At 36.0% G+C, this 16,552-nt stretch overlaps 1 protein-coding gene across 4 annotated transcripts in view; it reads left to right on the plus strand.

The window, feature by feature from the left end:
* Ipo8 (importin 8) overlaps nucleotides 1-16,552 on the plus strand; it is a 76,836-nt gene extending 60,284 nt beyond the window's left edge. For 2 of the 4 annotated variants that reach the window (XM_078014965.1, XM_078014967.1), the window contains 5 exons: nucleotides 5,558-5,778; nucleotides 8,485-8,690; nucleotides 10,594-10,797; nucleotides 13,185-13,301; nucleotides 14,592-16,552. In XM_078014965.1, coding sequence (XP_077871091.1) covers nucleotides 5,558-5,778; nucleotides 8,485-8,690; nucleotides 10,594-10,797; nucleotides 13,185-13,301; nucleotides 14,592-14,689 — 846 coding nt within the window. In that variant the 3' untranslated portion in view covers nucleotides 14,690-16,552. Of the gene's footprint in view, nucleotides 1-5,557; nucleotides 5,779-8,484; nucleotides 8,691-10,593; nucleotides 10,798-13,184; nucleotides 13,302-14,591 lie in introns of those variants that run through there. The other 2 variants (XR_013422995.1, XM_078014966.1) reach the window with 2 other exon arrangements.

Raw genomic sequence — 16,552 nt, forward strand, 5'->3', positions numbered from 1 at the left:
ATATTTTTATAGCTTTATTTTATTCACTTATTTTTATGTGGTGCTTAGGATTTAATCCAGGGCCTCACACATGCTAAGCAAGCACTCTACCACTAAGCTGCAACCCAAGCCCCTTGTATTTGTTTTTTAAAGGGATATTTATTTTTTTAAATATTTTTATTGGTATATTGTAATTGTACATAATGGAGGGATTTGTTTTTACATATTTATACATGCACACAATATAACAATATAATTTGGCCGAAACCATTTCCCAGTATTTCTCCTTTACCTCCCCTCCTCCCACTCCCTGTTCCCTTTCCTCTACTCTACTAATGTACCTTCAATTTTTATGAGATCCACCCCCACCTTTGTTTTCTTTTTATCTTTCTAGCTTCTGCATATTAGAGAAAACGCATGACCCTTGACTTTCTGAATTTGGCTAATTTTGCTAAACATAATGGTCTCATATTCCACCCATTTTTCTGCAAATGACATAATTTTGTTCGTTATGGCTGAAGGAAACTTCATTGTGTGTACATACCACATTTTCTTTGTTCATTCATTCATTGAGAGACACCTAGGTTTGGTTCCATAGTTTGGATATTATGAGTTGTGCTGCTATAAAGTGGTATGCATGTATCACTATAGTATGATAACTTAAAATTCTTTTGTATAAATAAGAGTGGTATAGCTGGATCATATGGAAATTTCATCCTTTGTCTTTTGAAGAACCTTCATAATGTAGTTGTACTGATTTACATTCTCACCAACGATGTACAAGTTTAACTTTTTCCCATATCCTCTTCAGCATTTATTATTGTTCATACTCTTTTGGTAACAGGGATTGAACCCAGGGTTGCATAAATACAGAGCCCTATTCCCAGGCCTTTTTGTTTTTCATTTTGAGACAGGGTCTCATGAAGTTGTTTAGGGCCTTGCTAAATTGCTGAGATTGGTTTTGAATTTGTGATCCTCCTGCCTCAGCCTCCTGAGCTGAGGATTATAGGCATATGTCATCACGCCTGGATGTCATTTGTATTCTTGATGGTTGCCATTCTAACTGAAATAAGATGAAATCTCAGTATAGTTTTGATTTGCTTTTCTGTAATTGCTAAAGATGTTGAACTTTTAATATATTTTTTTGGACATTTGTATTTCTTCTTTTGAGAAGTGTCTAATTAGTTCATTTGCCCATTTATCATTTGGGTTATTTGATTTTTGGTGGTTTTTTTTTTTGGTGTTAAATTTTTTGAGTTCTTTATATATTCTTCATATTAATCCTCTGTCAGAAGTGTAGCTAGAAAAGATTTGCCTTCATATTTGAAAGGTAGTTTTGGTAGATTTTTGGTGAACAACTTTTTCAAAATTTTACCTATGCTATGACATTGCCTTTTGGCCTCCATTATTTCTGGGAAGAAACAATGATTAACAGATGTTAATCTTATTAACCTTCCTTTGTTCATTGTGTTGGTATATGTTTTTCTCTTACCACTACTGTCGAGATTGTGTCTTTCAGCATTTTTACTATGATGTGGATGTGTGTGGCTCTCTTTGTGTTTATCTTAATTGAAATTTGTGAGCTTCTTAAATGTTCAGATTATTTTTGTCAAACTTGGGAAGTTTTCAACCATTGTTTCTGTATTTCCCCCCCTTTCTGTCCTGTTTTTTTCCTGGTACTTTTGTTATTCGTATACTAGTGTGCTTAATTATGTTCCACATTTCCTTGAGGTTGTGGACATTTTTCTTTATTCTTTTTTCCTCTGGTCTTTGGAATTCATAGTCTTTATTGCTTGTCTTTTAAGTATGTTAATTCTCTCTTCTGCCATTTTAAACCTTTGGCCAGTGGAGCTTCTTTAGTGAATTTTTCATTTTGTTCATAGTATTTAAGTTCAGAATTTTTTTTATAATGTCTGTTTTTATTGTTATTTTATATTTGAGGTATTGTAATCAAAGTTTCCTTTAGGAATGGTTTCCTCTTCCTTCATGGTGGTTGAACCCAGGGGCTTCACCTCCAGGCAAGCACTCTAGACTCATCTATATCCCAGCCCTCCTTTATTCTTTTAAGCATTTTTTTAAAAAAGAGAGTGAGAGAGAGAGAGAGGGACAGAGAGAGAGAGAATTTTAACATTTATTTATTTTTTCTTAGTTCTCAGCGGACACAACATCTTCGTTTGTATGTGGTGCTGAGGATCGAACCCGGGTCGCACGCACGCTAGGCGAGCGCGCTACCGCTTGAGCCACATCCCCAGCCCTTCTTTAAGCATTCGTAATGGCTGATTTTTTGTTTTCAGGTTCTTGTGAGGTTTGTCTTGTCCCCATGAGGGTTGTTCTTGGCTGTCTCCTTCCTGGGCTTTCTCTGCTGAACTACTGGCCTATCTTGGCTTTGTTTATCAGCAAATTAGGAAGACTTGTAAAAGTGCAAAAAATTGAAATTTCAGTTTGGAGCAATATGGTAGGTAATCAAGAGTTGAATAAGAGGATTGTTTATATGTGTATGTTCATTTAAAGTCAGCAACCAAAAATCTCTAAAGTGATATAGTCAATTTCTACTCCTAAAACTGGGTGGTAGAAGGATCTGGGAAGATAGTATTAGAGAATTTTTAATCAGAAAGCTGAGGACTTACGAGGATTTCTAATGGTTGCGAATACACAGTGCATTCACTATCTATTAAGGAACACATTACCTTGGCATTCCATTTCTCTAAATTTCCTGTCACATGGTAGTTAAATTTAGAGATTGGGTTAGACTCAGGTTTTACTTTTTTGGCAAGAACAAGTCATGGGTGATGATGTGTATTTCTCCCAGGAAGCACAGTATGTCTAGTTGTCTCCTATCCTCTGAGGTTAGTGGTATTGAAAGTGATATTCTAATTACCATTACTTCTTCATTTATTATATGAAATATTTCTGTAAAACGAAATGTTTTCTCATAAATTATCAGATTATCCTGAGAAAGTTTGAGTATTTAAGTATGTTAATTCTCTCTTCTACCATGATTCAAAATAATACTTTTTATCTTGGGTACTAGGGATTGAACTTTCACTGTGGCACTTGACCACTGAGCCACATCCCTGGCCCTATTTTGTAGTTTATTTAAAGACAGAGTCTCACTGAGTTGCTTAGTGCCTTGCTGTTTCTGAGGCTGGCTTTGAATTCACGATCCTCCTGCCTCAGCCTTCCGAGCTGCTGGGATTATAGGTGTGCGCCACTGTGCCCAGCAAGATAATACTTTTGTTTCTTGACCTCTTCCAGAGATGACCAATGAAGTGTTTTATTATGTTGTTTTTGTTTCATTCTGTTGATTTGTATCATTGTGAATTTATGAATTCAAATTGGTTGAGGTATTTGAATATATTCCAAGTATACAAAGATATGTCATCTTTGGCCAGTAGGAACCTCTTGAATTTGTCTTATGAGTCTTTTTTTTTTTAAATTTTTTAAAAAGTTGTTGATGGACTTTATTTATTTATATGCAGTGCTGAGAATCAACCCCAGTGCCTCACATGTACTAGACAGGCACTCTACCACTGAGCTGTAACCCCAGCCCTTATGAATCCTTTTGACTTAACTCTGATAGTCGTTGGTAGTTTTCCTATTATCAGGTAGGACTAGCTGTTCCAGGATCATTGTATAGATTTCTTGTCCTAGACTGCCCTACCCTGGGAAATGGTATTTCAAGACTATAAGCTAGGCATAAGTGATATTTATTATGCATGCATGCACATTTTCTCTCTATGTAGATGTAGTATGTCATTAATATATTAGTATGTTGATGATGTAATATGCATCAATTATATATTAACATTCATATATAATATATATTTTACTGCTATTTATGTATAGTCATCAATATTGAGTTGGTCATTGTTTCTATGAAGAAGAGCTGAAATACCTTTTTCTTTTTTTAGTCTGTGCATCATTAGTACACATAGATATATGTAGATGTTTCTAATTTCCAATTAAAATTCAGGGCTTCTTTATTTTTAGTTAAATATAATTTTTGGTGTAGGAGGTAGGATCAATTAGGTAGGTTATCATCATAATTACTTATGTGCTTTATTCCACTAATATAAACAATAGTCTCAGAATAATTATATCATTATTATCATCAATATGTGATTACTGTTGGGCTGGGGATGTGGCTCACGTGGTAGCGCGCTCGCCTGGTATGCGTGGGGCGCTGGGTTCGATCCTCAGTACCACATAAAAATAAAATAAAGATGTTGTGTCCACCAAAACCTAAAAAATAAATATTAAAAAATTCTCTTTCTCTTTAAAAAAAAAATTACTGTTAACAGTTCAAGATTTTTTGGTAGCTCTTTTCACCCAAGGTATGTCTATACTCTGGGAGTATACAAATATATACATGTAGTTAATATACAGTCAAATCATTAAATTTAAAGTCACTAAAATAATCCCTGTTTGGCTTATTCATTTACCTCAATTAATCTGAATTTTTAGGGATTGCTTTTTTTTTAAAAAAATTAACGAATATAGAACATATACACAGTTCTAAAGTCTAACTTAATAAACAAGGTGTATTCAGAGGAGTCTAGCCTCCATCACTGATCCTTTTACCTTTACAGCAATTCCCTATTTCCCTCCATTTTAAATTCATTCTTTCCTTGCTTCTTAGATACACAGCAGTGCACTCTACCTATGTTTTTCGCTGTTCTTTTCTTGGTGGCCACCCTCCACAGTGGTACGAGCAGCTCTCCTGCACTGCTCTTGTAGTTGCACAGTGCTTTATTTGTGGATTTGTGTAACTTGTCCAACTTGTCTCCATAATCAGTTTTGTCTTAATATACTGTAAAGGGGATAGTTTTAGTGTTACTGGTTTAAAACTTAAAGATTCCTTTGGTTCCTCTTGGCTTTGTATGTATTAGTAAAAATTAATTTAAAAAATTTAATTAAAATTAAAATTTACTTTTAAAACCTCTCAAAAAGAGCTCTTCAGGCTTGTTTTCCATTGTGACTTCACTGATTTTCAACCAGTTATTTGGCCAGGGTAATAATTTTTAATGTATTTTAAAATCATATGTGTTGTGCTATTACATTAGAACCAGGAGTATTCTGCATCTGAGTAAGAAACAGAGTTACCATTGGAATTAGATCATTTTAATGTGTGGGATTCACCACTTCTTTTTCATCTTTCATGTAAAGTTGTTTTCAAGAGACATACTGAGACTTTCATACTTACTTTTAGTCCCAATCATTTATTTTCAATTTGATTAATCAAAGAAAAGTCCACCTTCATCATTTTATCTAGCTGAGTTCACCCATGGGTTATTGTCACCATTTGAGTGTGGACTCTACTGGACAATCTTGCATGAACTCTAGTGTTCACTTAAGAAAGCAGATTTCCTGGCATTGCTGAAGGACTGTTGTTTTGTTTACTTAATTTCTGTGAATTTTATGAACATGTAAATCTTGTAAATATCTAAAAACAATTTAAGCAAAAATTTTATTGTCATTTTATTGACTTTTTGATACTACTCTTTGCCAGCGTTAGCTTTCTGTAAGTTACTTGGTTGCTCTGTGTATGGTTGACTCTTCTTTTCTTTTTACTCTTTAGTGCATTCCTCTCTTTGTTCAACTTGTTTTGGAGAGATTAACTCGAGGGGTCAAAACTAGTGAACTCCGTACGATGTGTCTTCAGGTTGCAATTGCTGCCTTGTACTATAACCCTGATTTGCTGCTACATACTTTAGATCGAATTCAGTTGCCTCACAACCCTGGACCTATCACTGTACAGTTTATAAACCAGTGGATGAGCGATACAGATTATTTTCTTGGGTATGTGTGCCTTTTGGACTTCATATTGACTTTGTTTCTGGAAAGTTACTTCATATATATATATGTAGGATACCATGTACAAAATCAATTTTCATATCATTGGAGCTATTTTTGGTATGTTAGTAACATGATGTTTAACTTTTAGAGTGTTATGAATGTGTTTCAACAGTACAATCTAGTGAAAAGAATTCAAGCCTCTTCCCACCTACAAGTATTAAAAAAAAAGTTTTTTTTTTTTTAATACTTGTAGGTGGACAGAATGCCTTTATTTTGTTTATTTTTTATGTGGGCTAAGGATTAAACCCAGTGCCTCAACATGTGCTAGGCAAGTGCTCTGCCACTGAGCTATATCCCCAACCCCTTCCCATTTGTTTTTGATTATTGTATGTCATTATTATCTTAGGCAGCAAAAATTAAGGGTCTAAATGCTATGACTATTATGTGTCTGCGGGCAGACATTCTAGGGGCAATCAGGTTTCTAAGGAGGATACCAGTCTGCCAAAGATGTTACATACTGTCCTGGGATGTTTAGCTCTTTGCAGCTCTCAAAGGAGCCTGTTCTCAAATGTGGTCAGAAAGATTATTAATTTTAGCTTAGAGATTGCCTCTGTAGAAGAGTTTGGCTTTCTGTGACTCACTCTCCTAGTTTTTAAACATAGGGATGGAAATGGAGCTCAGTGGTAAAGCATTTGCGAGGCATGTACAAGGTCTTGGGTTCATTCTCTAGTGCCACAAAGGAAAAAAACCCACAAATTATGTCTGGGGATATAGCTAAGGTAGAGTGCTTGCGTAGCATGCATGAGGCCTTGGGTTCCATCCCCAGTATGGCGAGAAAAAAAAAAGGCAGGGGGCATGGTTCAAACACAGGAAAAGTAAGGTCCTACGTTGTTATATGCTCATCTCAAGTCACCCAACACATGTTGATGGCTATATTATGTTAGAATTTGAGCTTGCTTGCTGTCTTAATTTGGGAACATTTATTAAGTTTTGTAAGATATTACTTAGAAAAATTTGCTGAAAGGAGTAGACCCTTGGGTAGAAATGATCAGTACACTACCATGTGTGTGGGTGATGGTGAAGGCCTGGATTAGGATGGTAGACTAGGACTGAGGGAACACACTTACAGGATGCTCTGCCTGTTTTCTACTTGTAGAAGCCTGGAATTTGTCCCTCACTTGTATTTGTTTATAAAACTTTCAAGGGAAAAACATTCTTCAAAGCTAGCCTCAACAATAGCAAGGTGCTAAGCAACTCAGTGAGACCCTGTCTCTAAATAAAATACAAAATAGGGCTGGGGATGTGGCTCAGTGTTTGAGTGTCCCTGAATTCAATCCCCGGTAGCCGCCCCCGCCCCCCCAAAAAAAGTGTGCTTAAAGTTAACTCTGACAAAGATTTAGAGTAGAGATTTGTTCATGCAAAGTTATGTAGTTGGTATTCTTATATCTTTGTCAACATGAATAAGCAGTTTTTCAAAGACAGTCTTTTTTAGCTTTTGCATACACTGGGCATCCTTGGAGAGTGCTTCCTTAGATTATTTAGAGACCCACTGGTTAATCATCTTTCCTGCTATGATCCACTTGACTGGTATGCACTACTAGTTTGATACTATGAGAATGAGAAAGCCTTCGGTCAAGTACAATTCCTCTTATGTCATACGACTTGGCCATTAGTAACTCAAATGAAGCAAGCAATGTAAATAATGAGGAATAACAGAAGCTTGTAAAGTATTCATGAGGTTGTTGTATTATAATCTCATTTTAAATGAATTGAACCACTGCAAGTGATTTTTTTTTGTTCATGCTTGCAATTTTAAGTGGTTCTACTGATATAATAGTCTTTTAGTTCTTAGTATCTTTCGTTTTAAACAATTTAAAGGGAATGTATAGAAAAATATGTCTAATATAAATTGGTCAAACATCTTTTTCTTCAGAATTAAATTTTCCTGGGGTGGTGTGGAGCATGGGAGGAATGGAGGCACTTTAGATAGGGCAAAAGGGAGGGAGGGGAGAAAGGAGGCAAGAGGGTAGGAATGATGGTGGAATGAGTTAGACAGCATTACCCTCAGTACGCATATGAATACATGAATGGTGTGAAAATACTTTGTGTACAATCAGTGATTTGAAAAATTGTGCTTCATATATGTAATATGAAATGAATTGCATTCTGCCATTGTGTATAACAAATTAGAATAAATAATTTAATAAAAAGAGTTCCTTATCCGTGTTATAGCAGAGGATGCTAGTAGATTTACTTAGATCTATGAAGCTCAGCTTATTGGATGTCGAGTTTTTGAAATAGCTTTTGGCACCTTATGTTAGTGTACAATACCTGTGCCAAGAAAACTTGAGGACTAGTCTAGTGGGAAGAGTCTGGGGAACTCTCCATGTTTTCCATTGTATAAGAATTTTCTGTTTTAACAAAATCCATTATGCCAACACTCAAATGTAGCATTTACATTAGTCATAAGTTGGTATTACAGCAAGATTCACCATGCTAATTGCAGACTCCCATGGGTCTTTAATGATAATGATTTATAAAACTTTTTTAATGTAAGATTTCATATAGCAGAAAACTGGAGCTATTTCTGTACAATCCCAATGAATAAACCCTAGAGTTTGCCTTGAACATTTCTTTTTGTAATTTCTCTGGGTTTTGTCCTTTATTGCACTTCTCATGTCTACATTTTTTTCCCTTTAAATTTTGCAGGCATCATGATCGGAAGATGTGTATAATAGGACTGAGTATCCTTTTTGAATTGCAAAATCGACCTCCTGCAGTAGAAGCTGTGGTGGGACAGATTGTCCCTTCAATACTTTTCCTTTTCCTTGGCCTAAAGCAGGTCTGTGCCAGTAGGCAACTGGTAAACCGGGAAGATCGCTCAAAAGCAGAGAAAGTTGACATAGAAGAAAATGGTAAAGTCTTATATGGTGCTAGAATTGATTGTGATTTGAGCATTGTTTTCTTTGACTTTTAGTCTGTTTGGCTTCATTAAACAGATTTACATTCTTTGGCTTGCTGAACATTTGACAAATATCTTGGACTTGATTGACTTGTTAATTGTATCATGTGGGATAACAGATTTGTGTACTTCTTGAAACTGTAAACTGAATTATTTTTAAACCTGAGCCTAATGGATGTTTTTATACCTGGTAAATATATTTGTAACAGAATCATATGGTCTTGCTACACATTAACAACTTAGTATTTTATTTTCTTGTTAATGCTAATAGACTAAATGAAGGCAGCAGCCATGAATTAAATGAAACACTAGATTAAGAACAGTGGAGATTGATTAAAAAAAAAAAGGATTGGTAGGTGATTCATCTTCCAAAATTATTAATGAGAAATGTATTTGTGGTCTAAATATACATTTAGAATAAAGTTCAGAAATGAAGATGATTTGCTTAATCTAAAGTCAGAATAAGATTGTCAACATCAAGAATATTAGACATTTAATAATGAGATTGTAAAGCTACTTGCTAGGGCCCAGGAAGTAGCACTATTTAATTCTGAGTGGAGGTTTTCCTTTTCTGGTTAAAAACAGACATTTATCTTTAGCTAAGAAAAATCAGAATTCTTGCCAGGAAACAAAAACAAACAAACAAAAAAAACCAAACTATTTTTTGATGCTAAACTTTGTGATTTCAGCAGGTATAGATTTAAAACACGTTTTGTTTTAACTGGTATATAAGGAATTTTAAGCTACCCTTTACCACTCTTACCACAAAAGTTTCTGATTTTTCTGATTTCTGAGTAGATCTTTTGAAATAGTTTCTTTCTAGAAGTTACTTTTCCCCCCTCTTTATTATTTTTTTTTTGGAGGGGGTTAAGCATATTCCAAGAATTATAAATTCTTTTTTCATTTTGTTGTGATCTCTTTCTAACTCCATGTTTTGCTGGTTTTTGGCCTATAAATAATATGGCTTGAAATAATTTTTTTCTAGTAATATTCCAAGACTTGTTGAATTTTCTACCAAAGTGTAGAATTATTAACTAGCAAAGATATTTCTTGCTATCTTTGTAATTGTACCTTTGCCACTTTTCCCCCACTGCATGTCTGGTCCCAAACTATGGTTTCTTGTTTTATCTCTGTCTTTTAGTTTAATCCAACTGTTTCAGTGTGGTGTGTTTTATGGAACTAGTTTTAGATTGATGTTGCCTGGTTTACTCTAGGTTTTTCCTTTTAAGTTGATTTTTATTCTGAATTTGCTGCCTTCTAGTTATAATATTCCAGTTATAATATTCATCCAACCGCTTGGAACAGAGCAGCACTGAAAATAGGTCATGTGTAACTTGGCTTATAACTTTTCAAGGCACATGTAGTTGACTACTTTATTATTATTTACATTTTTTGCATTTTTACTATTTCTATTAAAGGAAATGACCTCCTCATTTTGGTACTTCTGAACACTTGGTAATCTGTTTAATCAATGAGAGACCTGAATTCTCAATGGGAGGTCATTGTTATCTAAAACGTGTACTGATTACAAAATCATCTGATGTCTTTTTATTTTTTTTTAACAAAAATTATGGGAAATCTGCAGTTAAATAGTATTCTCAAGTTAATGAGTCAGCTATAGTATACCATTAGCAATGTTCAGGTAACCCGCAGATCTAGGGAAATTGTTTTCAGTGAGAAGGATAAAGCCATTCTCAATTTATCAAACTGTAGAGTACGCATAAGGTTTATTTTTATGTATTTATGTAAAATTGTTGTTTTTCCATTTCTACATTTTTAAAATAGTCTTTTTCATGGAATTTGATCTATTACACTTGCATATTTTGATTCCTTTTAAATAATTAATGGATCCACAGAGGAGATTTCCAGTGATGAGGAGGATACAAACGTTGCCGCTCAAGCCATGCAGGCAAATAACGGGAGAAGTGGAGACGAGGAGGAAGAGGAGGATGACTGGGATGAAGAAGTGCTGGAAGAAACTGCCCTTGAGGGGTTCAGCACTCCACTTGACCTTGACAATAGTGTGGATGAATATCAGTTCTTTACACAAGCTCTGTTAAGTATGTCTTTACTCCCTGAATTTTGAGCTATTTCTTAGAATTTTTTTTTTCATTCCTTTCTGTTACTTGTTTTGGGATCTGACTAAAAATCGGTATAGACACTTAAAATTTTAATTTTTTGTTACAGAAATATCCATACATATGCAAAATGAAAGGGATTAACATAAAGAAACTCTCATCACCCAGTCCTAGCATCTTTCATCATTTTAAAGCAATAGGGTGAGCCTGTAGGTTATCCTCACGAAAGCAATTCCAGGCAAATGTGTTGTCTTTTAGGCAAAAATCGAGCAAGCATTTACAGAAAAGAATGAAGTATTTCAGATGTATATTATTTAAAAATGGTGGTGTAAACCTTTTAGTTATTCACAGTCCCTGAGGGAAGGAACAGAGGCTAGCTCTTCTTAAACAGTTTACCAATTTTGTACAGCAAGACACATAAATATAATTAAAAGACTCATTGAAGATTGGAAGAGAAGACTTGCTAAATATATCATAGGCTTATGATGCACAACATCCAAAAGCCTTCTACAGATGAGTAAGACCAATGAACTAGTATAAAAATGGGAAATAGAAATTTTACAGAATAAAAATAAATGAACCGGGCATAGTGGTGCACGCCTGTAATCCTAGTAGCTCTGGAGGCTGAGGCAGGAGGATTGCAAGCTCAAAACCAGAATCACCAAAAGTGAGGTATTAAGCAACTCAGTGAGACCCTGTTTCTAAATAAAATACAAAATAGGGCTAGGGATGTGGCTCAGTGGTTGAGTGCCCCTGAGTTCAGTCCCTCCTGCAAAAGAAATGATAAACCAATGATAATATTTAGAAAATTATTAAAGAAAGTATAATGAAAAATAATCCCACTAATGTATATTCTGTTATGGTTAGATGGTATTTCTATTATTGTATCATAATATAACTTATTTTTATTGTTGGACATTTAGGATTATTTCTAGTTTTTTGTTATAAGTGATATTAAAGTGGATATGCTTCTGTATAAAATATTTTTACTGACAGGGACAATATTAGCATAATTTTGGCATCATTTAGTGTTGTTGCAAATACCATTAATGAAGATTAAAAACTACCTAAATATTTTTATTGAAATTTCACAGGAATTAAAGAGAGTACAAGGAATGTCATTACAAAACAATTAGGAAAATAAAAGCATAAATGTGGAGATGGAAATATGATGTGTACCAAGATAGTTTTTTCCAGACATGGGTGTGCACCCTAGTCACCAACGAAACTTTTAAGTATTGAGTGGAGTCTCAAAAGATGTAGTTCATTTTTTAATTTTTCAGTAATGGGGACTGACTCTAGAGGTAAGTTACCACTGAGCTATACTCCCACCCCTTTTTTATTTTTAGGTACTGGAGAATGAACTCAGGGGTGTTTAGCCACTGAGCCCTATCTCTAGTCCTTTTGATTTTTTATTTTAAGATAGGGTCTTGCTAAATTGCAGAGGCTGGCCTGAAACTTGTGATCCTCCTACCTCAGCCTCCTGAGTAGCTGGAATTATAGGTGTGTGCCTCTGTGCCCAGCACGTATGGTATTATTAAAATGCTCCTCAAGTGATAGTTAGGCACCCAGCTTTGGGCCAGTTTGTAATGACGACTGCTGAAAGCCTCAGTGAAGGAAGGAAACATGATGAGATTGTAGAGGCTTTGAGTTCTGGTCTCCATTTCCCAGTAGAGTGTTGAGTGTTTTCTGTAAGGGCATGTGGTAGTTTACCTTCAGGGAGTTTCCAGGTGTTCAATGTGTAAAAAGAGCTGAGGGAACCAAGCATGCTGAGATTATTTTGTTAAAGTAGGAGGAATAAGGTCCTGGAGTAGAGAATGGGATTTAATGGAAAGAATCATGTGAGTAGAAAACATCAAGTCTCAGAGGATTGGACATGAAGACAATGTGGGCAGAGGTGGTAAGGGCTTGGGATGGGTGCCTGGGAGACTAATAGAACCAGTGATAGAAATAGGGAGATAAACAGAGTTTGGGAGGAAAGTGCTGAATTTGGTTTTATTGTGTAGAATTTGAGATGAGCTATCTAAGGGGAAAAGTCTAGTAGCTAAGGGGAAGACTTTGCCTAAATGCACACAGATGTGGGTCCTTGTTGTGGAAACAATGCTGAAGCTGCATTTTCCTCGAGGAAAATGGTAACAAGTGAGTACAGGTGTATGTCCCATGATCTGGATTTTAGGGAACATTGATAGATGGTAAAATTTAGAAAGAACAACAATTTATTCCTTGGTTAAGTTTCATCATCCTGTCCCTTATTATCTGAAGTAATTTCATTGTGATTTGATCATGCCACTCGTTTTTCTCTGAGGTAATAGTTGTTATTGGACTCTTATCTTTTTCTCCTTTTCCTATACACCCCTGAAATGCAACAGCTGTGCAGAATCGGGATGCTGCCTGGTACCAGTTGCTGTTAGCCCCTCTCAGTGAGGACCAGAAGAGAACACTGCAGGAGGTGTACACATTGGCAGAGCACCGAAGGACGGTGGCAGGTCAGCCACTCACTTTCACATGTGTCAGATTGCTGGCAGCCAGACTTCTTCAGTGTCCTGGGGGCACCTAAATATGCTTTTTAAATTTTTAGAATATGAGGAGTTGTCATCATTGAATGGTTGTTCTTTTTAATCATTTCCAATATCTTAGATTTGCAAAAATCTGTTCATTATGTGTTTATTAGTGGTATTCCCATTCAGATCCTTATGTTATTTTGGAGGTATAGGTAAAAAGTAAGGGTAGGCATGAATCTTGCTGAGGGAGACTTAATCAGATGGACACCTACCTAAACATCTTAACCACAGGTAGACCAAAGTCTCTTTATGAATTCTTGCAAGGAACTTGTATTCCTGTAAATGAAATACTACATTAGTCATCTCTCTGTTGCTGTGACAAAATGTCTGAGAAAATTAACTTATAAGGAAGGAAAGTTTATTTTGGCTTCTAGTCTCAGAGGCTTCAATCCATGGTCACTTGGCCCTGTTGCTGTTAGGCCTGTGGTACGGCTGAATATCATGTAGGAGTTTGTGGTGGAGGAAACCTGCTCATCGAGGTGGCTGGGAAACAGAGGAAGGAAGGAGCCAAGGCCCAGTGTTCCCTTAAAGGGCATGCCCCTGTTGACCTAACTTCCCGTAACTAGGCCCCACCTCTTGAAGGTTTCATCCCCGCCTAGGAGTGCCAAGGCTGACAACCAAGCCTTCAGCATGTAGGCTTTTGGGGAATATTTACAATCCAAACTGTAACAAATGCTTTCCATTTATATTTGTTGGGCTTTTTGTGTTGGTGACTCATGTTGATTTTCAGTTTTTAAGCTAAAGAAATTATTTTATTTTTATGTTGAGATTGTTATGGTCACGCCTAGATTAGCAATGGAAAAGACTTTGTGATCAAAAAAATATTTTGGTAGAAAACATCATGGATGGGCGTCTAGAGTTGAGAACTCTGGTTCTTCACAGACTTAGGTCTTCAGATTTGGTATCGACCCTCCTGCTATGAGAAGTCTGGTGCCTTTTCAGCAGTAGAGACAGTGAAGCTATTGGAATCTAGCTTGAGACTTGTTTTCATTTCACGTACTGTAGTAATGTTTTTCTGTGATAGTAAACATAATTACTTATTGATGTGCTCCTGCTAAAGGCTGGCATTCAATTTGGCCAGGTAACAAATACCATAAGTCATGGTTCTTCAGTTCTAAGTATGCAAAGAATCTGGCTCTTTTGAGATTCTTTCCAACTTTGTGCCTTATGGACTCTTCTGTTTTCTTCCTCTTTTTTTTTTTTTGAAAATGCTAGAGGCAAAGAAGAAGATTGAACAACAGGGAGGCTTCACGTTTGAAAACAAAGGAGTTCTCTCTGCCTTTAACTTTGGGACTGTGCCGAGCAACAACTGAAGGAAGGACATCAGCTGACCAGACGTCTTTGCTGTGTTTTTATCTCACAATTTCACAAAGGGAGTGTGAGAGTCAAGGGGAGAAATTAGGGGGCTGCTTTTCAGGGCCCTCCTGCTGCACCAGTAATCATCTGGCATTAGGCAGTACTTTTATCCACTCTCCCTTTCCCCTTTGACCTTTCTCACCCTGAAATATATATTTTCAACAGCTACTGTAATGTATGAAATTAAAGAAAAACAGAATCATTGCATTGAAAAGGACAAACCATACGCTCCAAAGGCTGACAGCCTATGGTGGTTTTTAGAGGATTGGATTGACTTGCAGGTCTCAGGTTTTTGCCATGCAGAATCCATGGATTTATGCGGATAACAGTGCCTTCTGTTGTACATGAATTATCAGAAAATTTTTTTTGGAGTGCATTGCAATTTTTTTAAAGCATAAAACATATTTCTAGATATAATGTAAACCTTGGTTATATGTCGACTTATTCTGCATTTTACTCTGTGAATTTACTGTCAGGCAGTTAGCTGCAAGTCACTCTGGTTTCAAAAACATCACTGCTCCCTTTGCCCACCCTGCTACGGGGGCTTTCTTCAGGGGTTGTAAAATATGCACTGGCTCTGGTTTTTCATAAGTTGTTTTGTGGCTTTCCTAAGAAGTGTCTTATTCCCTCTTCCATCATATTTTCTGCCTTGAAAGGGGTGGGATTTCTTTCAGGATCAACAAATATGCATATCGATTTTATCAGAACCTGATACGTTCAGGACTCAACAGCTTCTTGGAAGCAAGTGGCAGAGGCTCATTAGTCACTGGAGTTAACAGCAAGTCTGAAGATATTCTGAATCATGTACTTAATTATGCAGTGAAGTAATGATTTTACCTAAAGCACATTGAACTTTTAGGAGAAAGATGCTGCGTAGCACAGTGTCTTTCTGGATGGGGGCTTGTATCTTCAGTAACTCATCATTCCAGCTGTGGTGGACCAGGGTCTGAACCATTTTATAATGAAATTGTTTATTTAGTCACACGACTTAAACAAGTGTAACTTGCTTTCCCACACTTCTGATTTTTCTCCTACATATCTTGTTTTCGTTTTTATTATAGCTCTGTTTGTAAGGGTTGGGTATATTGGTCAGTTGTATTTTTAGATGGGTAATGATCTAGGACGGCTTTTAATAAATATTGCAGATGGAGAATTTTTCTGAACTGTTCAAGACCAGAACATGGATCACAGTGTGTTCATTCAGTAAAATGAAAATGTATCTTGAGAATTTACATATTACTGGATGTGATACAGATTTTCCATTTTTGTGAAATGTCTGCAGTTTAAATTTTCCATCAGTGACTGGTGGAATTTTTTTTCCCAGGTGCTTCCTATATTACTATCCTTTATTCATATTAACTCTTTACAATTTTAGATTATTTAAATAATTTTCACAGAAGTAGCCTGAAAAGCCATGAGTTTCAGAATTAAATAATCCTCTGCTTTCCCATCCCTCACTTCCCAAGGCATTGAAGCTGAATCTTATCCTTGTCAATTAAGAGAAAGATGGCATTGTTGGGAATGTTAGGGAATTTTGGAACTCTTATTGTGCCCATGTTCCACATGGCTTAATTTTAACATAAAATGCCTTCACACTGGATTGTAAAAGGCATGTGATTTGTGTGTGTGTGATGTATTATCTTCTGCAGTATTAAAGGGAAAGAAGTATTAATGTGCATTGCCCTATCTTGTATTTGAAGCCAGGGAAGTTGTATGATTTTGTTACCAGCAGTGCTAACCTGAATGTGATCTGGTTATCTTGGAAATGCAGGAACTTACACGAATGTACTGTAAAATAAAATGCGGACTGATTCCCAGGA

Source organism: Ictidomys tridecemlineatus, chromosome 6 (assembly GCF_052094955.1).
Source record: "Ictidomys tridecemlineatus isolate mIctTri1 chromosome 6, mIctTri1.hap1, whole genome shotgun sequence".
Taxonomy (NCBI): domain Eukaryota; kingdom Metazoa; phylum Chordata; class Mammalia; order Rodentia; family Sciuridae; genus Ictidomys; species Ictidomys tridecemlineatus.